At 35.5% G+C, this 25,000-nt stretch overlaps 3 protein-coding genes across 8 annotated transcripts in view; all 3 read left to right on the forward strand.

The window, feature by feature from the left end:
* Positions 1 to 13,040, forward strand: part of tcf3a (transcription factor 3a) — a 39,531-nt gene extending 26,491 nt beyond the window's left edge. For 3 of the 5 annotated variants that reach the window (XM_043264283.1, XM_043264265.1, XM_043264295.1), the window contains exons 13-20: positions 1 to 57; positions 177 to 253; positions 1,412 to 1,582; positions 2,301 to 2,412; positions 2,806 to 2,941; positions 3,949 to 4,187; positions 10,639 to 10,758; positions 11,849 to 13,040. The exon at positions 1 to 57 is cut by the window's left edge and continues 19 nt beyond it. In XM_043264283.1, coding sequence (XP_043120218.1) covers positions 1 to 57; positions 177 to 253; positions 1,412 to 1,582; positions 2,301 to 2,412; positions 2,806 to 2,941; positions 3,949 to 4,187; positions 10,639 to 10,751 — 905 coding nt within the window. In that variant the 3' untranslated portion in view covers positions 10,752 to 10,758; positions 11,849 to 13,040. Of the gene's footprint in view, positions 58 to 176; positions 254 to 1,411; positions 1,583 to 2,300; positions 2,413 to 2,805; positions 2,942 to 3,948; positions 4,188 to 8,899; positions 9,130 to 10,638; positions 10,759 to 11,848 lie in introns of all 5 variants that reach the window. The other 2 variants (XM_043264291.1, XM_043264274.1) reach the window with 2 other exon arrangements.
* A 4,648-nt stretch (positions 13,041 to 17,688) lies between these two features.
* Positions 17,689 to 19,778, forward strand: LOC122324535 (cytochrome b-c1 complex subunit 10). Its single transcript, XM_043219049.1, has 3 exons — positions 17,689 to 17,840; positions 18,615 to 18,741; positions 19,421 to 19,778. Exons 1-2 carry the CDS (start codon positions 17,791 to 17,793, stop codon positions 18,733 to 18,735), a joined length of 171 nt encoding a protein of 56 aa, XP_043074984.1. The 5' UTR covers positions 17,689 to 17,790; the 3' UTR covers positions 18,736 to 18,741; positions 19,421 to 19,778.
* Positions 19,779 to 20,420: 642 nt separating this feature from the next.
* mbd3a (methyl-CpG binding domain protein 3a) overlaps positions 20,421 to 25,000 on the forward strand; it is a 10,584-nt gene continuing 6,004 nt past the window's right edge. Inside the window, exons 1-5 of one of the 2 annotated variants that reach the window (XM_043219036.1) lie at positions 20,421 to 20,574; positions 21,414 to 21,570; positions 21,650 to 21,787; positions 23,122 to 23,212; positions 24,632 to 24,809. In XM_043219036.1, the coding sequence (XP_043074971.1) occupies positions 20,561 to 20,574; positions 21,414 to 21,570; positions 21,650 to 21,787; positions 23,122 to 23,212; positions 24,632 to 24,809 (578 nt within the window). In that variant the 5' untranslated portion in view covers positions 20,421 to 20,560. Of the gene's footprint in view, positions 20,671 to 21,413; positions 21,571 to 21,649; positions 21,788 to 23,121; positions 23,213 to 24,631; positions 24,810 to 25,000 lie in introns of both variants that reach the window. The other variant, XM_043219030.1, reaches the window with a different exon arrangement.

Consider the following 25,000-nt stretch of genomic DNA (forward strand, 5'->3'; position numbering starts at 1 on the left):
ACAGCAGCTACTCTCCCAGTCCTTCCACTCCCGTGGGATCTCCTTCCAACGTTGCTGGTGGGTTTCCTGAAGGTTCTCGTCTCGTGAACGGCTCTGCAGTGCCCTCTGCTGTGTGTCTGCTCTGAAACCCTCGCGCTCGAGGCTTTATTGACTCCTGTGTTCGTGTTTGTTTTCAGCTTCCGCCTCTCAGTGGCCCAAAGGCTCCTCTCAGCCGGCTCCATCCCCCGGGTTTGAGCCCGGTCTGCAGGCGCTGGTACGTTCCTTTGCTTCACCACAGAGCAGAAGAACTAGAAACTAGACATTTTAGTGAACTCTTCAAGCTGTGTTGCACATGAAATACGCATGTCTCGTGTTTTTAGAAACATCAGATGATATTATCAGCATTTAAAGTGTTTAGTTTATATGCAGTGTATTTGACTGAATTCTAATCCGGATGTAAAAACAGTTATTTTAAACTTAAACATGCATGCTTCTCTAATACATGTATATTGTTGAGAGATAAAATAATAATTTCTTCACATAGCATAGATCATTTTCAGAAAATTTTACCTGATGTTTATAATCGGTATGGAAGTACTTATTTTATGTGTTGTATTTAATTATGTATATACATTTTTTAATTTTTTTTATGCACCAATTTACGCAAAACCAGTACTTTTCGATTTTGATCTTCTGATGCAAAACATCATGTTAATAATGTTTTATTTTGGCTATTTTCTTGCATTGCATTTATTTTATTTTAGTTTACCTTGAGACAAGAAAATAACTTCAACTGCAAAAAATAAACTATATGGACATATGTATAAAACAAATACTGCAAACGACAAAAATGAGTGAGACTTAACATTGCAAATGAAATTGGAAATTATAAAAATTAGTGCTTTCCAAAAATTAAAAATGTTTGTGTTTTTAAATATAAATATTTAAAAAAATATATTTTTTTTTATATATATATATATATATATATATATAATCTCTTTTTAAATATTTATATTATGTATAATATATGAAATAAACTTTTCTAAAATATATACATAATTTACACAGTATACACTTATATTATTTAAACAATCTTTTATTTTGACTGATTAATCATTTGACAGCACTAATAAAAACCTTTTACGTATGAAATATTATTAGTTATTTTTAATCACATTGATTTAATGATTATTAATAAAACTCCTGAACAGTAAAATTATGTTTTGTACTATAATGATGTTGAACTGCATTTACAGAGGTATGTCTAATCAGTTATAATAGTCATGATTAACTTTTGCCCCCTCTTTTATCTTTAAAGGACTAGTTGGCCTTTAGTTTTCCTTTCAATGCTCACAGAAATCTATCTGTTGCAAGCCGTCTTATTGTTGATGTGACGGGCTTCAGCAGCTTGAGTGCTTTGTGTTTGTTGCAGACTAAGATGGATGACCGTCTGGGTGAAGCGCTGCACGTGTTGAGTCGTCATGCGGTGGGAGCAGACATGCACAGCTTACTGAGCGCCGCCGTCTCTGGACACCCAGCCGGAGCCGCGGCCCTGGGCTCCATCAGTCAGGCCTTCGGGCTCGCCAGCCGTCTCCCGGGCCTGGTGAGTGTTTCCAGCCACTGTCCAATCGGATTTACTTTTTACTGAATTGTGTTTAAGGGGTCACGATGCGGATTTATTATTTGGACGCGGTATGATTTTATTAGTATTCGTATTCACAATATGGTGCTTGAGGAATGTGGAAAGTTTTTTAGCATGAAAAATGTTTAAAAAAAAAAAAATCATAATTATTTAATTCAACCCTCATTCTGACACTGTCTAAAAGTACCCTTTTTTTTGCCTTACTGTTTTATTTTATTTTTTTACAGATTGTTCATTTTGTTCACGGTTTAAATGTTTTATAAACAATGCATTTTAAAAACTCATAAACTAAATTTGCTTATAAATGTTTGAACTAAATAATAGTGGTCTAATAATTTGTGCATTAAATCATTAAAAAAAAAAAATGGAAATGTTATAAAAAATGGCCCGAATCAAATTAATGCATTGAACGGTTTAATCATTTTGTAACAATAAAAGTGCCATAAATAAACGCATTTCACTAAATCTAGTTCAGAACTTTCAAAACAATGAATGTCCATTGAAACTAAATTTTTCTGTGATTTTGATTCTGAATTATAACTGTTATTACAACTCTACATATTGCACATTCCTGTTTTTCTATGCATGACATTGAGAAATGGCTTGGGAAAGGCACTGCATAAATTAAACTCATTATTACTATTAGTGTGTAATAACGCTCTCCTCCCCTTTCCTCTAGATGTCCAATCACAGTGATGATGCAGCAGGTTTACCACAGTCCAGTGCTCTGCTGCAGGGACACCACGCCCCTCATCAGGCCCCGCCCACTTCTCAGTCCGACGCTTTTACCAGTCAGTACCTCTCTTCGAGTTTTAAATTCATTCAGTGAAATTTGATATCGATATACCGTTCCATAAACGATCTGATCTGCTATGTGTTAGCATTTTAGCAGACAAGCAAAATATTTGATTGTCATGCACGCTTTTCAGACTCACGAAGCATTTCTGTAGCTTAAAGTTCACAGGGTCGGATCTCGGGGAGCGCGTGAACCAATAAAATGCGCGCCTTGAATGCAACGCGAGCCGCTTTGGATGAAAGCAACTGCCAAATGCATTTAGATGTTAAAATTAAGACTCATAGAAATCACCTTCAAAGCATTATCGGATGATTTCGCTGCGCCGTTGTCATCGCACACCGTGATCAGCGTTTTCTGCTGCTAATCTCATCTTGTTTTTGTCTGTCAGGTCTTTCTCTGCCTCACTCTTCTCACTCATCCAGCTCGGATATAAAGCGGGAAGATAAGGAAGATGATGAGAACCTGTCCATTGCAGATAAATCAGAGGATGAGAAGAAAGACGGGAAAAGCCGCACGCGAACGAGGTACTAAACTTTATTTGATTCCAAGAGAGATGCATGTTCAGTACTGGTTAAAAGTTAGGAATAATTAACAACTTTGACATCTCTTACTTACTAAGGTTGCATTTATTTGACCAAAAAACAGTAAGACGTTTTTCTATGTGAATATATGGTCAATTGTAATTTATTTCTGTGAAGCGCAGCTGTATTTTCAGCATCATTACTCCAGTGTTCAGCGTCACATGATCCTTCAGAAATCAGAATAATATACTGATCTACTGCTCAAGAAACATTTCTGATTATCATCAATAATAATAATAATAATAATAACAGTTGTCCTGCACAATACAGGACAATACAGAATTTACAGCTGAATAAATAGTGGGGGAAAAATAGCATTTATTTGACGTGGAAATATTTCGTAACAAATTTCTTCATTCTAACTCAAGTGAAAGTAAAAGTATGAATGTATTTTGCCTTAATTTAATTTACCCCATACTTTCGAATGACAGTATGTCGTGATTTCCACCAAAACAAGCAGCATAAAATGTTTCGACGCGTTTCTTTAGCAGCAATAAATGTAACTATATATTCCAGAGAAAATACTTGCTTTTAAATTGCAATAGTATTTCACAGTGGCCTGGTTTTAGCCTAAGCCAGGATTAGGCCGTTGTTCAAAATTGGGACATGCAAGTAATTTTTAGAAACATGCATATTAAGACAAAACAAAGGAAAAAAAAACTTGTATGATCAATCAGTGCAAGTTTCTTTGTTGAAACAGCTCAGATTTACTTATTAGTCTATGCTTAAGACTGGGGGAAATAACAAATAACGTCAAATAATGCAGCCTAGGTGAACAGAAGAATCTAAAAGTCTTATTTATCAGTAAACCCTCAACATTCCCACCTCCGGCAGCTTCCGATCGGTCCGTTTTAAAACATTGACGTGAGGTACACGTCGTTCCCTGTCAGTGTGCCCTGATTGTTTTGCCTGTAACCCCTCTCACCCCTGTGTTCCTCTGACCCATGAAGTCAAGACGAGGACGGCGATGACGAGGACTTGCCGATTGAGGTGAAGGCGGAGCGGGAGAAAGAGCGGCGCGTGGCCAATAACGCCCGTGAGCGTTTGCGCGTTCGCGACATCAACGAGGCCTTCAAAGAGCTGGGCCGCATGTGCCAGCTGCACATGAACAATGAGAAACCTCAGACCAAACTGCTCGTCCTTCACCAGGCCGTAAACGTTATTCTCAACCTGGAGCAGCAAGTGCGAGGTCAGTGTGTGCGGCTGACCTCAGATCAGTGATCAGACACCGCAGAGATGTGGTTGGGACACCTGAATGGGTTCAAGGGGAGGAGGACAGATTTGTTGATTGGAGATAATAAATGCACGATGGATGAATGCATGTGCATCTAGGCTCGATACAATTTAAATTTCAAGGCAAGACACTACATGTGAAAATTCACTTGTAAAGGTTTGAAATTTTGAGCTATTTGCGTTTATAGATTTTAATTACAAAAACTTTTTTCTCCACTTTAGCAACACTTGCATACATCACAACTTAGGGTTTTATTCTTCTCTATATTCTAAAGGTTTTTGCTGAAGGGTTTGTTAATATACCATTCACATTGATTTTTGTAACATTTTATTCTTAAAACCGTGGCAAAAATGCATATTTTTTTTAAAGGCTATGAGTTTTTTCTTCACTTTAGCAAAACTTACATACACTACAACTTAGGGTTTTATTCCTCTTTATATTCTAAAGGTTTTTACTGAAGGGTTTGATAATATACCATTCACATTGATTTTTGTAACATTTTATTCTTAAAACCGTGGCAAAAATGCATATCTTTTTAAAGGTTATGAGTTTTTTCTCCACTTTAGCAAAACTTACATACAACACAGCTTAGGATTTTATTACTCTCTGTATTACAAAGGTTTTTACTGAGGGATTTGTTTATATACCATTCAGATTTTTTTCTATAACATTTTATTCCTAAAACCGTGGCAAAAATGCATATCTTTTAAAGGCTATGAGTTTTTTTCTCCACTTTAGCAAAACTTACATACACTACAACTTAGGGTTTTATTCCTCTCTATATTCTAAAGGTTTTTACTGAAGGGTTTGTTAATATACCATTCACATTGATTTTTGTAACATTTTATTCCTAAAACCGTGGCAAAAATGCATATCTTTTTAAAGGCTTTGAGTTTTTTCTCCACTTTAGCAAAACTTGCATACAACACAGCTTAGGGTTTTATTCCTCTCTATATTCTAAAGGTTTTTACTGAAGGGTTTGTTAATATACCATTCACATTGATTTATATAACATTTTGTTCATAAAACATGGCGAAAATGTAATTGTTTTCTGTCTGTCGACAGTATTTTTTTGATTTAAGGGACTGATAAAAAGGTACATTTAAAAACCCTTCTGTATAAACCTTTAACCCAAATGTGTCGACAAAATCAAACGAGGATTTTTGTACTTGGCTTTATCCAGTGTTCAGAAAAATGTATATAAATTAGTGCAACTTTAAGATAATGCCTCATTTGCGCATTTATGCATAACATGTCAGAAAACTTGAATTAATTCATTAACTGGGGACTTCAGGTGATATTTTTGTTTTACGCTATTCACAAGTGGTGTCTTGCCTTAAAATAAGCCTTAGCAACAGCCTAGCAACCAGCCGAGTTGCATTAAAGTATTTCCTTTAAATAGTATCTTAAGTTATTTAAATGTTAATTAAGTTTACATTTCAAATATATATATTTGAAATGGCGGTAATTCTTTTAAGATGCATTATGTAGTAAGTGATGTAAGCCTCCTGGTGCCCGCTCAGGTGTCCGTTTAGGGTGATTGTGGGACTGTCTGCACTTTCTGTAACTGTGCATGTGTTTTCTCTCTGTCATGTTTCATGTTTAGCACTCGTCCCTTCCTGTTTTCTGTTCATCTCACCTGCTTGCAAAACCCATGCAACTAACCGATTCAGATTAAAGCTGGTTTGAACGGTTTATGGTATAAATGTAAATGGTCTCTCACTCGCTCTAGGAAAGTTTCGAACGTACAATGACTGTCAACCTAAGACAGTATCCCTAATGACTTGTGCATCGCATTCCTTCTCCGGTCTTTCTGTTTTGTTTGGGAAACGGACGTATCTTTAAAGGCCGGGAAGCGCCAAGCCGATTTCACAGAAGCGGCAACGTCAAAAGCCAGTAGTGAATGCAAACTAACACTGCATGAGAGGACTTAGCCGTCTGTAGTAGCAGCTATCAATAGTATGTATTTGTCATTTTTAAAAGGAGAGACCAAAACAAGGATGCACGTGAAGCACAGATATGCCAAGCGCTGGCTTACCGTTTTAAATATCAGTCATCTTGGCTGTAAGCAACTTTTTTCATTTTAAAAAGCCTCATATTGTTATAAAAGCATTTGCACATTGGAATGCTTGAACTGGAACAGTCTGTGCCGCCTTTATTTACATGCTCGTTTTGATCACTTTTGCTTTAGTTCTAAACTGAGCATTTAATCGGTTCTCGGCCCTGAAACCGTAAGGGTCAGTTTTGTGAAACTTGAATTTTTGGTGGCCGCGTGAATAAATAAGCTTTCCGTTGATGAATGCTTTGTTAGGACAGGACCGTATTTGGCAGAGATGCAACTTTCTGAAAATGTGTGCAAAAAAAAAAAAATTCTAAATATTGAATGTTTTGAAGAAAATCAAAAGCAAGTTTAAATTAAGTTACTGGCAGTGCACATTAATTGCAAATTAAGTTGCAATATTTACTCTAGAACATTTTACAAAATATCTTCATGGAACAGGATCTTTAAGAAAGAACAGGATCTTGAAAGAAATACATAATTTTCTCATGTACACTGTATTGTTGGCTGTCGCTACAAATATACCTGTTCTGCTGATGACTGCTTTTGTTGTCCAATATTTTACTATTTTATTATTTTTTTTTTTAGCGGTTTATTAGCTTGTATTTGTTTATATTTTTTAAATTACTTTTACGTTTTAATTTTTCCTTTTTTTTTTTTTTTTTTTTTTTTTTTTTTTTTTTGAGCAATTTTAACTTGCTCAGTTGCCAACAAAAGCAACATTTCGATTCTCTTCTAGTTTTTCATCTAATGCTTTATTTCACTAAATGCCAGTTAAATTCTACTTTCATACAGTTCCATTCAATTCAAAGTTTTTAGTACTTTTAATCCAAGTTAACAATAACCCTTGCGCAGACGCGTCTTGTATGAATGAAGGCTTCCATATTTTCACGAAACGACTACTTGCCGGTGCTCTTTTTGCAGTATCTGTTCCCAATTAATTCCCACAAAAGAAACTCGCACATGAGGGCATTTTTATTATTCCTTCAAGACTTGCATGAATGCAGCCTTTTATGCATAATGCATGCAACCCTCCTGATTTCCACAGTAGCCATCGTCTGTGCATCTGTTTTGCTTTCTAGCTGTTCAGTCCTTTATCCTGTATGTGCCACACACCTTCTGTTTTTTTTTTTTTTTTTTTTTTTTTTTAACTGTTGCACGTCCGTAACCCCTCCGATCTGCTGTGATCCGCTTTCTCCTCAGGCATTAACCCCGCAGATTAGAAGAGGCGGACTCGTTCTTTTGTGTTGCCTTCCTAACGTTTTACTCGCTTCAGATTGTACCGGTCTAATTAATGCTTGCATGTCATGTTTAACCCTCTGTTTGCCAGGTTGTGTTTCTTTTTTACCCATCTCTCCATCTGTTCTTCAGCCCTTTTCTTTGCAGATGGCCGCAGTGGTTTTTAGTCTCATGCTTCATAAATGCATCTCAGCAGCGGGATGCGTTTACGATGAGACAGTCGCATTCACCTCATCCTGTCTTCTGTCTGGCTCTCTCAGTGGCAGTGTGTGTTTCTGTTCGGTTCTTGGCAGACGGTGCATCTCTCTCATCTTGCTGTCCTCTCGTCTTGCGCTCTTTCGCTCCGAGGGCAGATCCCACAGGCCTCCTGAAAGCCACTGACTCTATAAAGCGTAGCGAGCTTTGACATTGCGTGTCGGGTCACGATGAAAGAAAGATCGGTCACGTCCCGCTCTCCTCTCTCCGCGCCGCCACCGGATCCCTCTCTGCAAGCCTCGTTTAACTGGAATCGGTGCCGTTTTAATTGGTTCAATCGTTTCAGACCTCTTAGCGTTGGTGTGGAGTTTAGAACGTAGCGTTTGTTTCTGCTTTTGTGTTGTTTAGCGTGAAAAACGGGATTAACGGCACTAGGGTTATGCAGGGAACTTTAAAATTGATACAGGCACGTTTATTTTTTATAGCACATTTCAGTGCTTTACCTAAAAGGAAGTCAAATAATCTTTAAGAAATAATCAAAATAATAAAACAGTTTAGTTTATATAAAAAAATGTTTTCAAAAGAATTTAAAACGGTTAATGTACAAATTATTATACATAAAATACAGTGCAGTCAGAATTATTTAGACTTAAAACTGTGCGATATATTTATTTTAAATGTTTTGAAATGTATATATTTTAATGGTAAAATCGTAATTTTAGAATATGTAGTTATAATGCAAAATGAAATGTTAATATAGTAATATATAATGGAAAATATATTTAAAAATAATTTTTTTTTTTTTATATATATATATATATATATATATATATATATATATATATATATATATATATATATATATATATATAAATGATACAATACTATTTAATAAATTACATATAATACAATTTGTATATATCGTAAATTAAGCAAATTGTATGTAAAATGTACAATCACATTGATATACAATAAAATAACTATATATGCATAAAAAAACTTGTACTTTTATATATAAAATATTTCTTAGATACATAAACGCATACAAGTATCAAGTCCTTCTGTAATTGAGGAGTATGGTTCTATTAAACGCACTGAAGCGAAGAGTTGATTTAGCTGTAGATTGGTCCTAACGAGAGGTTAATTGACTAACGAGCGCCGGTCGCCCTGGCAGCAGCCTGTCGGAGGAGTGTCTGACGGTGGAGGAGAAGGAGCAGCGCGAGCGCGAGCGGCGCATGGCCAATAACGCTCGGGAGCGGGTTCGAGTGCGCGACATTAACGAGGCCTTCAGGGAGCTCGGACGCATGTGTCAGCTGCACCTGAAGAGCGACAAGGCTCAGACTAAACTCATCATCCTCCAGCAGGCCGTGCAGGTCATCCTGGGCCTGGAGAGACAGGTGCGAGGTAGGACCAGCCCTCCGAGCCGCCACCGTCCTGCCGAGAGTCAGCAGACACACACACACACACACACACACACACACGCTCCGCTGCTGCTGCTGAGAGCCGCGTCTCTGTTCTTCTTCTTCTGCTGTGTGTTTGTGTGACGCTGACCTTCAGCTGCTTTCTGCTCAACTTCTGCCACATTAACAGCCTTTCCTGCCGGCCTTTCCTCATGAAGCGGGTTGAGATTGGAGCGACTAAATGTGTTAGGATTGCTCACTAAAACATGTCTAGGTCATATTTCACCCAAAAATAAAAAGCGTGGTATTACCACAGTAAACGTCCGAAAGCTGTGGTGAAGTGAGGGTTTCAGATCAGACTGTGATGTTTTTGTTAATCGTTGCAATTGTTGGTGACGAAAACTGCTTTCCTGATCAATTCTGATTATTTATGATAAATGTTTACTGCCTTTTCCCCCCGTTCTCATTATCGATTAGTGATTAGACTCCCTTTATTATGAATAAATAGTGTTACCCAAGCTGTAAATACTTAAAATAATTAAATATATTGGTTTATGAATATAGCAAAAAGGTTGATGTAACAGTAATATAATAAAACTATCATAGTATGATGTATTAAATTTTATGTATTAGAGATGGAAAATTATCCTGATTTATTACCTGAAATTATTTTCTATATGCGGTGTTTTGTTATATAAATATTAATGCATTGAATTATTATAGAATATAAAATATAGAATAGCGTTATTATAGCAAATTTACGTTTTAATGGAATATAAATGAATTTTATAATGTATATTATATAAACGTGTTGTATAGAATGTAGAATAAATATTATAATAGTTTAATAAAAATAATATTTATAATGTAATGCAATAAAAGGAATAAAATGTATATCAAATATAAATAGTGAAATGGCTACCCTGATTTAATTAATTTGAAATTAATTTTCTATATGCGTGACGTTTTGTTGTATAAAAAAATAATTTTACATTTTGAATAGAAAAGGTATGACCTATTATGTAATTGCATATTTTACATCTGTTTTATTATATAGAATATAGTGTGTAGAATAAAATGTATAGTATAATATTAATTATATTGTATCTTATAGCATTTTTAAAAACATTTTTATACATTGTATAACAATTTTATATAATAATTGTAATTGCATAGTATGTTAAAAAAATACAATGTATAAAAAAAAAAAAAAAAAAATATATATATATATATATATATATATGATTTATATTACAAGATTTATATATAATATTAACACAATATATATGTATATGTGTGTGTGTGTGTATGTTTGTATACAATATTATACTATATGTGTATATGTTTAAAAAAAAAAAAAGTGTTTTGTAATGTGTGTGTGTGTTAGTACAGTAGTTCTTTGTTTTTGGATGAGTTATGATCCAGACATGCTGTGCCTCCTCTTCCTCTTCTTCTTCATCGCTCTGCAGCCTGAGATCAGACTCTCACAGCAGACCTTGTGTGTGTTCCTCAGAGCGTAACCTGAACCCGAAGGCAGCGTGTCTGAAGAGGAGAGAGGAGGAGAAGGTCACAGGAGATCCTCAGATGCTGTCCGGTCTGGGAGGAGACGGACACGGACACATGTAACGCTCAGGTGAGCTCCACACCTCGGGTTATGATGAAGCAATATTCATATTCTGTTCATGCACTTGGTGGTTGCTTTTCTCCGAATCGAGTTGCATTGCATTAAATTAGTGTGCATTTGATTAGTTTGTGTGTTCCCTGGAAAGTCACTCTTATTTTATTCCCACAATTCTTTGTTTCATGCTCACTCCGCATTCCACTTTTCAGTTTGAAGGTTCCTTTTTTTAATGCTTAAATCATAATTATAATTTTAACAAATATATATTTTAAGTATGAACTAAAATGACATAAAATAACTAAATTCTGTAAAACATTTTAAGGGGAAATGGTTAAAAAGGAAACTTTTTTTTTTTTTTTTTTTTTTTTTTTCCTTCACCATTTTACCTTTTCCCAAAATCTTTTTTTTCTTCCACCTTTAAATATTCTGGATTGCGTTTTTATTTTTTTATTCAATGTAGTTTACAATTCCTTACCATAATTTAAAAAAAAAGATTTTCCTCATGAAATAAGTGTTTTGTTTTTTTTTTTATCATTATTCATTATCATTTCATCTTTTGTTTACATTTAATAAAAAAAGCATGCTTAATAAATTAAAATCGTAAAACCTACATAATTTAACAATAGGTTATAATAACAAAACTTACGTTTTTATTGTCTTTAAGCATTTCTTTTTCTAAATTGTAACATTTTTACAAAACCTGTAAAATATTTCACATTTGAGAAATTTGATTTTCTGGTTTAATAATGTAGTGCCAAAACGGTAATTAATAATTCATTTTCATATTTTGGCACAGTACTTTTTGAGAGATTGTTTTTTTTTTTTGTTGTTTTTTTTCTATTGTTAATGACTTTAAAACATGCCTTATGTGTCTCAGTAGTAACACGTTTCTTATAATTTCTCCGCGTTCAACCGCGCTCTTATTTTGACGGGTGGTCATGAAGAGCTTTGATAGTTCAGGCCTTTTGAAGTGAACTCATGCTTGGTTTGAGTTTCCACGGCGACTCTGCTTTTCCTCTGAACCAATGAGAAGCAGCTTCACATCTTCAACGTCTTTGCAAACGCATTTCGATGAGCTTTTAAATGTTGTTTTTCCCGACAGATCCTGACATGAGGAAGCTCTCCGTCGACGTGGCCTTATCTTCCCGTTCTCGTTCCAGAGTCCACACACACACACACACACACACACACACACACACACTCACACTCGTGATTTATATATGATAAACAGATGTGTTGAAGACTTGCATACACACAGTAACTTCCCGAGCTGCTCGTTCGGCTCGTGATCATGGACCATCGATGGAAACCAGCTTCTGCAGGCTCGGACCGGACCGGATTGGACCGGACCGTCCTGCTGTCTGACGCTGTGACGTCGATTTACCGTGTGCTGTTATACAGCACACACACCCATGAGCCTTTGTATTCAACGCAAGGTCAAGCTCCGCTGCGGGAACAGATTCCTTTCTTTTGTAGTTCATGTATTCGAGTTTGACTTTCTTTTGTACCGATTTGTGTTTATGATGTAGAAGAGAGAGATGTTCAGTTTTGAAGCGCAATGTTTGTGGTTCTGTTTGGGGATCGCCACTAATGCGTGAATCCCACAGAACCGGCCGTATTTCACCTCAGAAAGCAAGACATTACATGAAATTCATTTTTAAGGAAAATTAAGCCTGTTTTAATGGGACTTTTTTTTTTTATTATAACATTTGCCACAGATTCTCATTATAATAATATATATAAATACATATATATATATATATATATATATATATATATATAATGTACACACATACTCTAAAGAAAAAAACATCTGTGTAAATCATACATAAGGATATATAGGATCCTTTATGCTTATTTAAATACTGAATTACCGTTTTTATACTGTATTACAGTTAAAATAAGAATGTATAAGGATATGGAAAAACTCAAATAAAACTCGTGGATAAGTATGCAATGATCTTTTAAAACAGGCTTTATTTTCTTCAGATAAATGCATTTATTTTAATTTAATTTTTATTTTATTTTGAGGTGGTGAAATATGTAAACGTGTTTTTTTTTTTTTTGTTTGTTTGTTTTATTTTTATTTTTAAGGAAAATTTAGTTTTTTTTTTTTTTTTTTTTTTTTTTTTTATACAGGACGTTAGGATTTTTATGACCAACACATTCCCCCCAGAATTTCATCATTAACTCTTTATGCGGATTGAAATGCAAATCGTTGTATTTACAGTAATTTTACTGTATTTAAAAAAAAAAAAAAAAAAAAAAAAAAAAAAAAATTAGGTAAACGCTTAGAAATAAAATACTTGGGCACATTAAGGTAATTAAAAAAATATATATAATGCAGAAATCATAAATATCTTAAGTAGGCTTGATTATAAGTTTGTTAAAAAAAAAAAATTATTTTTTTTTTTTTTTTGCATGCTTTTTTATTTTTGGGGTGAAATATGGTTGTTTTTGTGGGATCCGCGCCAATACCTGCCATCATTCACCAAAGCACCAGAGCTTGGGGTTTTTTTTTTTTTTTTTTTTTTAAATCACGGATTTCTGAAGTATTGGAAAACGCTGGATGATATTTTTTTTCAATTTCTTTTGTTAGTTGTATATACGCAAGGCTTATCGTCGCGAACCGAACCGCAGCGAAGAGCCGAGAACCGCTTCTTTTATGCAGCTTTGTGACCGAGTCCGAGCATTTCAGCCGTGCGTTCTCCCACGCTTCTGAGGAGTTGCTTTGGGTTTAATTTGGCTCATTTGGAGCAGGCTCTGCTCGACCGATACACAGAAACCTGCCTAGTACCTAGTTCACGTACTCGATCGATTAGCGACTCGTCGCTAAAGTGTTGCTTTCGCGAATTCGCTGCCACTTCTTGTCAACATTTCTACACAAAGTAGAGGCAAAATAGATTTGCAAGGGTCTCGTTGTGGACCCGGAGTTGTTGTTTTTACTTCTTTTATAAAGTTCTGTTAAATGTTTGTGTTTACTTGTTTTTGTTCTTATCTATGTTGATTTTTAAGTGTTAGATACGTGGCGAAAACTAGTGCTAAAGTGCGCCAGGAACAAATTGTTTTCATATTTCTGTTGCAATGGAATTGATTTTGTCGTTTAGAGATGCCAATTTTGCGTTTAACAAAATGTTCCCTAGCGTTCACGAGGTGAACGATCACTGTGCCCAAATTTAGCGAACCCCACATTTTCTCGATCCGAATTGAAAGGAGACACAATTCCGAGTTTTATCTCGTTTTCTTTTCTTCGTTAGTACTAACATCATCTTTTACGACTCGAAGGTGATTTATATGAATTTATTCTCGTTTATGTATTGCAAAAATGTAAACTCTTAAAGGAGCGAGAGAGTGGCCTTCCTCATTCTCCGGCGGCGGGGAGTGATTCTGTACTAGTGCCTGCATCGTTTTGTTCAGTTTTATCCTGGAGTCAGTCAGGTTTTTATTCAGACGTCACGTCTTGTGGCTTCGAACTTGAGAATATTTTATAAAATTCACGTGAAGAGGGACGTGAGAATTCCAGATGTATGTTAAGCGAATTCCTCTTCCTCGGAGCAAATAAAGTACTTTCTTTGTAAACCTGGATCTGTTTGTGTCCCTTCTGTTCTGGATTGTTCTGGATCTGATCGTCCGGATCTTTCCCAGAATCTTCACTTTAACTGTTCTTCAGCGGAGCAGTGGTCTTCGCAAGCCTCCAAAGCGTCTCGGGTCTTCCGAGGAGCCTAGATTTCTTCAGCTCTCAATTAGCGTCGCATTTAGCCAAAAACCCGGAAAAACGGACTTGTTCGGCGTGCATATAATACGCGGTTTTAGCGTGCCTATAACGCGTCTGCCCCGCAACCCGTGGCGTACAATATAGCCGCTAAAAGTCCATGCGTATCAATACCACGAGTTTTAGTTTTTATTTCACGTGTAATTTGTATGCGCTTTTATGACATGCGTATCAATCGTTCCAAGTTTTTATTTCACGTGTAATTTGTACGCGCTTTTATGACATGCATATCAATCGTTCCAAGTTTTTATTTCACGTGTAATTTGTACGCGCTTTTATGACATGCATATCAATCGTTCCAAGTTTTTATTTCACGTGCTATTTGTACGCGCATTTATGACATGCGTATCAAGCGTTCCAAGTTTTTATTTCACGCACATTTGACATGCGTATCAATCGTTCCAAGTTTTTATTTCACATGCTATTTGTACGAGCATTTATGACATGCGTATCAATCGTTCCAAGTTTATTTTCACGTGCTATTTGTACGAGCATTTATGACATGCGTATCAAGCGTTCCAAGTTTTTATTTCACGCGCATTTGACATGCGTATCAATCGTTCCATGTTTTTATTTCACGCGCATTTGACATGCGTATCAATCGTTCCAAGTTTTTATTTCACGCGCATTTGACATGCGTATCAATCGTTCCAAGTTTTTATTTCACGTGTAATTTGTACGCGCTTTTATGACATGCGTATCAATCGTTCCAAGTTTTTATTTCACGTGCTATTTGTACGCGCATTTATGACATGCGTATCAAGCGTTCCAAGTTTTTATTTCACGCGCATTTGACATGCGTATCAATCGTTCCAAGTTTTTATTTCACGCGCATTTGACATGTGTATCAATCGTTCCAAGTTTTTATTTCACGTGCTATTTGTACGCGCATTTGTGACATGCGTATCAAGCGTTCCAAGTTTTTATTTCACGCATGATTTGACATGTGTATCAATCGCGTTTTTATTTCACGTGCTATTTGTATCAATGACGCGTATTGCGCCCAAGTTTTTATTTCACGCGCATTTGACATGCGTATCAATCGTTCCAAGTGTTTATTTCACACGCATTTGACATGCGTATCAATCGTTCCAAGTTTTTATTTCACGCGCATTTGACATGCGTATCAATCGTTCCAAGTTTTTATTTCACATGCTATTTGTACGAGCATTTATGACATGCGTATCAATCGTTCCAAGTTTTTATTTCACGTGCTATTTGTACGCGCATTTATGACATGCGTATCAAGCGTTCCAAGTTTTATTTCACGCATTTGACATGCATATCAATCGTTCCAAGTTTTTATTTCACGTGCTATTTGTACGAGCATTTATGACATGCGTATCAAGCGTTCCAAGTTTTTATTTCACGCGCATTTGACATGCGTATCAATCGTTCCAAGTTTTTATTTCACGCGCATTTGACATGCGTATCAATCGTTCCAAGTTTTTATTTCACATGCTATTTGTACGAGCATTTATGACATGCGTATCAATCGTTCCAAGTTTTTATTTCACGTGCTATTTGTAATTTTGACATGCGTATCGCGCCCAAGACGCGATTTGACATGCGTATCAATCGTTCCAAGTTTTTATTTCACGTGCTATTTGTACGAGCATTTATGACATGCGTATCAAGCGTTCCAAGTTTTTATTTCACGCGCATTTGACATGCGTATCAATCGTTCCAAGTTTTTATTTCACGCGTGATTTGACATGCGATCAATCGCTTCAAGTTTTTATTTCATATGCTATTTGTAACGCGCATTTATGATCGTATCAGTCGTTCCAAGTTTTTATTTTCGCTATTATCATTAATTCAAGTTTTTATTTCACGTGCTATTTGTACGAGCATTTATGACATGCGTATCAATCGTTCCAAGTTTTTTTCACGTGCTATTTGTATGGACTTTTATGACATGCGTATCAATTTTTGGAAGTTTTTATTTCACGTGCTATTTGTACGCACGTTTATGGCATTGGGTAGGATTATGTTTGGATCGTTTCAATCTCACTTTACCAAGACACATTATTGGAGATGTATAGCGAGAGGCTGATATTTAGATGGTGTTCTGTCAGTATCTGCTCTACTGTTATAAAGATCGCATTGATTTAGGCTTCTTAGAAACATAAGCATCTGCAGCCAGTCGCTTGGGCTTTTCAGTAAAACTGAAGATAATATTCTCCCTAAATCACGCTGTGTGAGCCTGACACATGAAATTATGAGAGGCTACTTTAAAAAGTTAAGATTTTAAACTGAATATGACTTCATATGTCAGGCTTTAAAGGGTTAATGCTGTTTAGCGATTGACTGACAGAAAATACTTCACAAAAGACATTATGCATAGGTTACACAATACACAGAAAATAAATGAATTTAAATTATTTTTAGTTGCATCTATTTTGACCAGCTTTTAACATTTTTTTATTTAAAGTTAGCTGGGATTGTTGCAACTACTTACCTTAAAAAAATAGTATTTTTTTCAGTGTAGATGCAGGAAATCAGAAAGAGATAATGTATATATTAAAAAAATTATTTGCTGCTTATGTTTTATTGTACAGTGTTGCTTTCAGTGCTAGGGGTAAGTTGTGTAAAGTTTTTTTTTTTTTAAGTATGTTAGTAAAGTAACACAACAAAACAGATGAAGTATTCCTCAAAATGAATACAAACTGAAATTCAAACCAGCAAATTACTAAATGTTAACAGTTACAGAAATTTTATTGGCCATTTCATCGATTTGCTGCTGACCTTTTAATGAAGAAGAATAAGCACAAATGACTTCACATAAACAACATTTGTAGTGTTTCAGTGCAATCTGCGTGAAGGTAATGCATTACCTTCCATTAAAAAGCAGCTAAAGCAATCGGTTACTTTTTAGGGAGTAAGGCAATATAGTTAAAAGTGATTTTTCCCAACACTGGGTAATACGCATGCAGAATTGAAAAATAATAATTATAATTTGTTCACACGTGTTCAGTGCCGTATCGCCTCCTGCTGGACACCAAGCCACTTCTCTTCTTTCCGTTTTTAAATATAGTTTTTATTAGTTATATGTATCATCGTTGCGGCGTGTTAAATTAAACCTTTTGGTTTAATACAAAAAAATTAAAAATGTAAGAATTTAAACCGCAATTTCCCTTTTACGCAACTTATTCGCACGTACTTTTAGTGTAAAGACTTTTAATTTGTAAACGTCGCTCGGTACGTGACGCCGCTTCCGCAGTTTGCCGCGCGTTTCCTGTGCTCGTTCTGCTCTTCACACACGTCCGATCATGTTGGGCAAAATAATCGGTCAGAAATACGTGTCTATCGCGAGAACATGGTAAGAACATGGTAAAGCTTCGTACAGCACGAGGACCTCGCTGTTTTATTAATATGACGTGTTGTTTTTTATTAATAGCGTTGTCCTTGTGGCGACCTGACTGTAGCCTGCTAAAGCTAACGAGCTCGGGTCGCCAGAAAACACACTAAACTTTACTCTCGTGCTCTTTCAGCTCTTTTCTTTGCTCTAAATGATTTGTTTGGTGTTGTAGTGTGTGTTTGTGTAGTTCACTCGTCAGTAGTTCGTGTGTGTTTTTGTGGCAGTCGTTTGTTCGCTTTATTGGCGCTTTTGTTGTTCGCAGAAATCGATGAAAAGCTCCGTTTAATACTCTTTAGCATTATTTTAAAGCCTGTCTGACCTTCTGTTTTATTTCCTTTGTCTCTGGTTTATGTTGTTGTTTACAGTAGAACCTTCACGTTTTTTTTTTTGATAAACGTGTCTTTAACCCTGTGAAGAAACTTCAGCAGATGCTGATATTTATATGATATAATTATGCTGCTGCTTATGTAAATAGATACTGACTTAAAATAATCTAAATATCAGCCATATCTCCAGTAATATGTCTTAGTAAGGTGAGAATGAAAGGATCCAAACATATATATATATATATATATATATATATACACACACACACACACACACACAGTCCAGATTTGACAGAAAAACCAGCAGCTGAAGGACGTGTCTGTTTTCACCGGATCAACTGTCGATGAGAGACAGAAGATGCAGGAGACCGAGTGTGAAAGCTGTTCTCATGACTGTGATGTTCTCCAGGGTTCCCACGCTCGCCGTCTGGGGTGGAGCTGGAGGCGTAGCTCTCGTTCACTTCACCGACTGGAGGATCATCTTGGACTACGTGCCGTACATCAACGGAAAGTTCAAGAAGGACGATTAGATCAAGGTTTGTCTGGTTCGTCTCTCACGTCATAGACGCTCCAACGATGACTTTTCAGTCCTCTTCTGCTCACCCAGCCAGCATTTGTTTGATCCAAGAGCAGTAACATTTAAGATCACTCTTTTCTGTGTGAATATATTCAAATGTAGTTTTGTGATACGCTGCTCAAGAAACAATTTGTATTATTATCATCAATGTTCAAGATCATTTAATAGAAAGAGATGCATTCACAAAGATCATAAAAAAATCTTATATATATATATAAATATATATATATATATTATATATATATATATATATATATATAATATCATATATATATATATATATATATAATCTGTTTTAACATCCAAAATGTTTTTGAAGCAAAGAAGCAAATCAGAATATTAGAAGGGTTTCTGGAGTAATGATGCTAGACATTCAGCTTTGCATTGCATTTTGAAATATTAAAATAACAGTTATTTTAAATAGTTACAATATTTCAACATTGAATGGTATAAATGCAGGCTTGGTGAGCAGAAGAGACTTCTTAAAAAGAAAATAAATACTCCTTCGGCTGGTAGTTTGTGATATGAAAATCTTTTTTTTTTTCTGAGTCAGATTTCGTGTTTTGTTTGTAAGCTCCGGGCGGCTCTTCCTTTGACCTCAGATGTATTTATTTGCTGTATCCTCTCTTGTTTTCCAGTCTTGCTGTGGACGGGCTGAAGATGGAGATGTTTGTCAGTGCCGGAGAAGAAGACCTCTAGTGAATCATCACTGCTAATGAACAATGTGTATTTATTTCGGAGCGTTCAATTCATTCATCCCTCGTGAAAGGTCTCACGATCAAAATCGAATGATTATAAAGATCATGTATGTAACGCCGGAGTGTTTTCTGTGCTTTGTCGTTTCTTTCCACTGAATCCTCATGGAATAAATACTCTCTAATATTCTGTTATAGAGAACGTCACGGTGGACCTCAACTCTTCTTTTTAATTTTGTTCATCTGTTCAGTCGTAGGTTACTGGTGATGCTTGTTAATAAATAAAAGAAAATGAATCTGACGTGTCCGTTATGCTTTATGATCACCGGTGTTACATATGCACTAGTTTACCATGTGTCTTAATGCTCATCTGATTCTTAGCAATTAATTTAGTTTTTATTTTCAGTTAAACTGCTGGATTAATGTTCATATTATGTTTTGGGGTTTTTTAATCCACCATTAAATCTTCCAATACTCCAGTATTTTATGATTATTAATATGCATTTATGATCTGTGTTTGTGTGTAAAATATATAAATACATACACACACACATATCATATATATATATATATATATATATATATATATATATATATATATACATATATATAGATAAAGAGATTTTTTTAAACATTTCCCCTTTAAATATCTTCAAAAATAATTTTTATAAATTAGAAAAATAGATATATATTTTTTTACAATTTTTACAAATATAAAATAAAGTATATTTGTGTGTTTAAATATAAATATGATCCTGATGTTTAGTCGATTCTGACTGAGCAGTAAGATCCGATTCTATTAACCTCTATTCATCGCTATCCTTTGTTAGACAACAGTCAACCCTGAAATCGCAAACCCCTTGCAGGAAATATGTTTTCAGCTCTTTTATTTCATTTAATGATAACGTTTGACGTTTGTACCGCTCCGCGGCAGATGAGTGAACTGCGAGTCGACTCTCGGTTCACGGCGAGTCATGACTCGTGAATCAGAAGGTCGCGAGGTGAGAGGATAGAGCAGCGCCAGCGGCCGCCTTTAACCCTAAACATTCACAGCTTTTCCTCCAGAGAGACTCCGGGAGAAACATGGAGAGGAAAAGGTGGGAGTGCTCGGCTCTCCCAAATGGTTGGAAAAGGGAAGAAGTGACCAGAAAGTCGGGCTTGTCCGCGGGGAAAAGTGATGTCTATTATTTTAGGTACTGCAGCGAGATTAGCCGGAGACCAGCGAGCAGAGATAAAAAAACCTCTCTTTATATATTAATTAATAGTCTCTAATCCGATTTCAGTTGGCTAACGAGTACTCTAGTGCGTTATTATTCCGTATTATTATCGTTTGCAGCGCAGACGTGAAACTAATCGTGTTTTGGCGTCTCCTGCGAGTTAGCATTTAGCGCTAATCTGCGCTAGCCGCTATGCTAGCTCGTTGTTATTGTTTTGGTCGTCTCTTAATCGAACGCGTCTTTTGTTTAGTTCTAGAAACCACCGAAAGCTCATTTCTGTACTGTTTTGTCGCTATATTCGAGTCTGCATTGTATTCATGATTAAAAATGCGCGTTTAATCGGGTAACACTGTGGGGAGTGAAGCGGCGGCGGCAAAAGTTCAATTATTTACGTATTTTTGCTGGATAAAATGAAATATTACATTTCTGCAATATAGATACATGCCAGTGAGCATTTGCACCTTGGTCTGATACCGTCACTTTACTATGATACGAAAGCAGGAGTTTTTAGGGGTCTGTATTCACTTTGTATATACATGTAGGATTGTTTTTAAGTGGGTTATGTATTTTGCTGTGGTGATTTGTGTTAATGCATATCTGTTTTTCTGGTTTAACACCATAATTATTTGTAAAACATGCTTGCGCTGGGTTGCCAGATTTTGCACTGGAAGTGTGTGGACGATAAAGAGTGTTTTTTTGATCTTTCCTTTCCCTCTTAGTCCAACAGGGAAGAAGTTTCGGAGTAAACCGCAGCTGGCCCGATATCTGGGAAACTCCATGGATCTCAGCTCCTTTGATTTCCGCACAGGGAAGATGCTAATGAGCAAGCTGAATAAAAACAGGCAGCGGATCCGCTACGATCACAGTCAGAGCAAGGTAGAGATCCCGCGCAGCGCAGGGCTTTATTTCTGTGTCGTGCTGTTTGTAATGTCTGCGTCCGGACGCCTGCTTATAGGGTAAACCTGATCTGAACACGTCACTGCCGGTCCGACAGACGGCGTCCATCTTCAAGCAGCCTGTCACCAAGGTCACGAATCACCCCAGCAACAAGGTCAAGACGGACCCTCAGAAAGCTGTGGACCAGCCCAGACAGGTAAACCTCAGACGCCGTGCAGCTGTTCACAAAAGAAGTGCTCAAAACTTTAGGTTTGGTAAGACCCTTTCTTGGTGGTTTCTGCTCACCGAGGCTGCATATACTTCATTAAATAAGATTAGAGGATAAAATAACGCTTTCTATATGAATATCTGTTCAAGGGCATCATTACTCCAGGCTTCAGTATCCCATGATCTGATGTGGATTTGCTGCTTAAAAAAAACATTACTAAAATATATCTATCTATCTATCTATCTATCTATCTATCTATCTATATATATATATATATATATATATATATATATATATATATATATATATATATATATATATATATATATATTCTTTTTTTTTTTTTTACACACACATATATTTAATATTTATGTATATGTATGTGTGTGTGTAAAATAAATATAAAAAATATAAAAATAAATATATATTTACACACACACACACACACACACACACACACATATATATATATATATATGTGTGTGTGTGTGTGTGTAAAATATATATTTATTTTTATATATTTTTATATTTTTTTTTTTTATTTTTATTTTAAATATATAAATACTTTTTAAAATTTTTTTTTATTATTTAATTTTTTATAAATAACAAACTATCACGAAATAGAAGCCTACTAATAAGACGGAGAAAAAGAGGTGAGATTTAAAAGACCCCGGTGAAACAGAAGTCTTTTGTGACGTTATAAATATCTTAAATATGTAAGCCTGTTTCTGTCACAGTATTTAAAAAAAGATGTTTAAATTTTTTATCTTACGAAAAAAAGATTATAGTTGTGAGAGAACTTGCAGTTACCTTTTTTTCCCTTATTTTTTTCCTTTTTTATCCTTTTGTGGAAGCAGTCTGAATGAAAAAAATGTAATTAAAAAACCCCCAAAACGTCTTGTATTATTCTGACTCTTTAACAATACAAGTTGGCCATAAATTATAGACACTTTCACAACAGAGGAACCTTCTTGTAGTCCCTGCAACCACCGGCAGAGTTTCCCGCTTTCTGGCGTGTTTGCAGGAACTAGGAACATGTTTGGGTCTAGAAACTTCCTGAGCTCCTGCTTCAGAGTAGGGTCTGAAACCGCCGTATAGGAACCGTCCGTGACGTACTCGTAAAAATGTGTCAGATATTTACTCCACGAACATGGAAAAGATGATAACTTTATCTGTTGTGCTGTTCTTTTCTTGATTTCCTGTTACGCTCCTGCGCTGCTCTTTCCGTTTCCATCTGTTATCGCAAAACCCAGTCGATTAGTTCCTGCAACGCCAGAAGTGACGCAAACCTGAGATCATCTTTTGCTCTGTTTGGTCCACAGCTGTTTTGGGAGAAAAAGCTGAGCGGACTCAACACTTACGACATCGCAGAGGAGCTGGTGAAGACCATGGATCTCCCGAAAGGATTGCAAGGTATAAATGGAGGCTGAATGAAATTAGCTCTCTTTTTTTTTCACGATTTATTTGCAAAAACTCCTACAGAGAGCGTGCATTTAGAGAGAGTGCTTTCAGTGCAAGATTCAGTTATGCATTTAGAATGATCACAAAATACAAGATATGCGGACAGGAAATGTGTATATTTGTATAATTTTCGATATATGTTTTAATCTGCAAAAGCTACCATGATTAGAAAATTTATTTAGCAATTTGCATGTCTTTTAAATCCTGTTTCAGCAACAAAAATAATTCCAAACACTGTCAGAGTGATTCGTTCCTGAATGAATCAAGTTTTTTTTTTTTTTTTTTTATGATTCGGTTCAATCGCTGACTCTTGTTTTAGTTTCACCTTTAAAGTTTCTGTGATTATTATTTAGGTCATTTCGAAAAACGTCCAGTGTTTTATGTGTGGGAGCGAAACGTTAAATGGTTAAACGTGAGAATTCAAATCAAATTCAAATTCTAATTTTATTTGTCACATACACATACATAAATACATGGTACGACATGCAGTGAAATGTTTTTTACAACCGTCCAGCATCAAAATAGAAAACAAAATATATATCTATAGAAGATACAAGAAAACAAAACAACAACAAAAAATATATATAAATATATATATATATATATATATATATATATATATATATATATATATATATATATATATATATATATATATATATATATATATATATATATATATATATAATAATAATAATAAAAAAAAAAAAAAATATATATATATATATATATATATATATATATATATATATATATATATATATATAATAATAATAATAAAATATATATATATATATATATATATATATATATATATATATATATATTTTATTATTATATATATATATATATATATATATATTTTTTATTATTATTATTTATATATATATATATATATATATATATATATATATATATATAAATAATAATAATAAAAATATATATATATATATATATATATATATATATATATATATATATATATATATATATATATATATATATACACAAAGAAGTGTGCAAAGTATAAAAGCACAGTTTTAAAGGCCAAACCGCCCATATAAGGTAAAAGTTTAATTTCCATCAGTGTGAACTGATCACACAGGAAGTGAAGCGCGTCGGATCTTCTTAAATGTCCGAATGGCTGTCTGTGAAACCGGACCTGAAGCATGGCGTTATAAACACAAAAATGGCGCTCTCAAAGCAGAAGTCGAGTTCAAGTCGAGCACAGACTAATTGATTTTGATTGCAGTCAGTGCTAGGGTTTACCCGACGGCGGATATTCCAGGAAAGCGTAGAGCCAAGCCGGGGTTTCCTGGAGCTCGTCTGGGGTTTAGCGGCGCGTGGTGAACGCTGTGTTTGTGTCGTCAGGTGTGGGCCCGGGGTACACGGATAAGACGCTGCTCTCGGCTCTAGCGAGCGCCCTTCACACCAGCTCGGCTCCCATCAGCGGTCAGCTGTCCGCCGCCGTGGAGAAGAACCCCGGGGTCTGGCTCAACACCACACAGCCTCTGTGCAAAGCCTTCATGGTGACGGACGAAGACATCAGGTACGGGACGCTCCAAGCGGAACCGTTTTAAAGCCTTCTCCGACGTCGTAATGTAATGTAATGTTTATGTCACCATGCATTTCTATGCCGTTATACGAAAGCAAAAGTTACGCGATTATCGATATGAACACTTATTTAAAAAAAAACGATGTTAGTACCTACAGACCTATACAAAATGGATTTGCCAAGTC

This window comes from Puntigrus tetrazona, chromosome 2 (assembly GCF_018831695.1).
Source record: "Puntigrus tetrazona isolate hp1 chromosome 2, ASM1883169v1, whole genome shotgun sequence".
NCBI lineage: Eukaryota > Metazoa > Chordata > Actinopteri > Cypriniformes > Cyprinidae > Puntigrus > Puntigrus tetrazona.

Bases quoted from the DNA above. Each gene is read 5' to 3' on its own strand.
- LOC122324535 (XM_043219049.1), top strand. From the start codon at position 17,791: ATGTTGGGCAAAATAATCGGTCAGAAATACGTGTCTATCGCGAGAACA. The intron at 17,841-18,614 runs GTAAGAACATGG...GATGTTCTCCAG, and splicing joins GTGTCTATCGCGAGAACATG to GGTTCCCACGCTCGCCGTCT.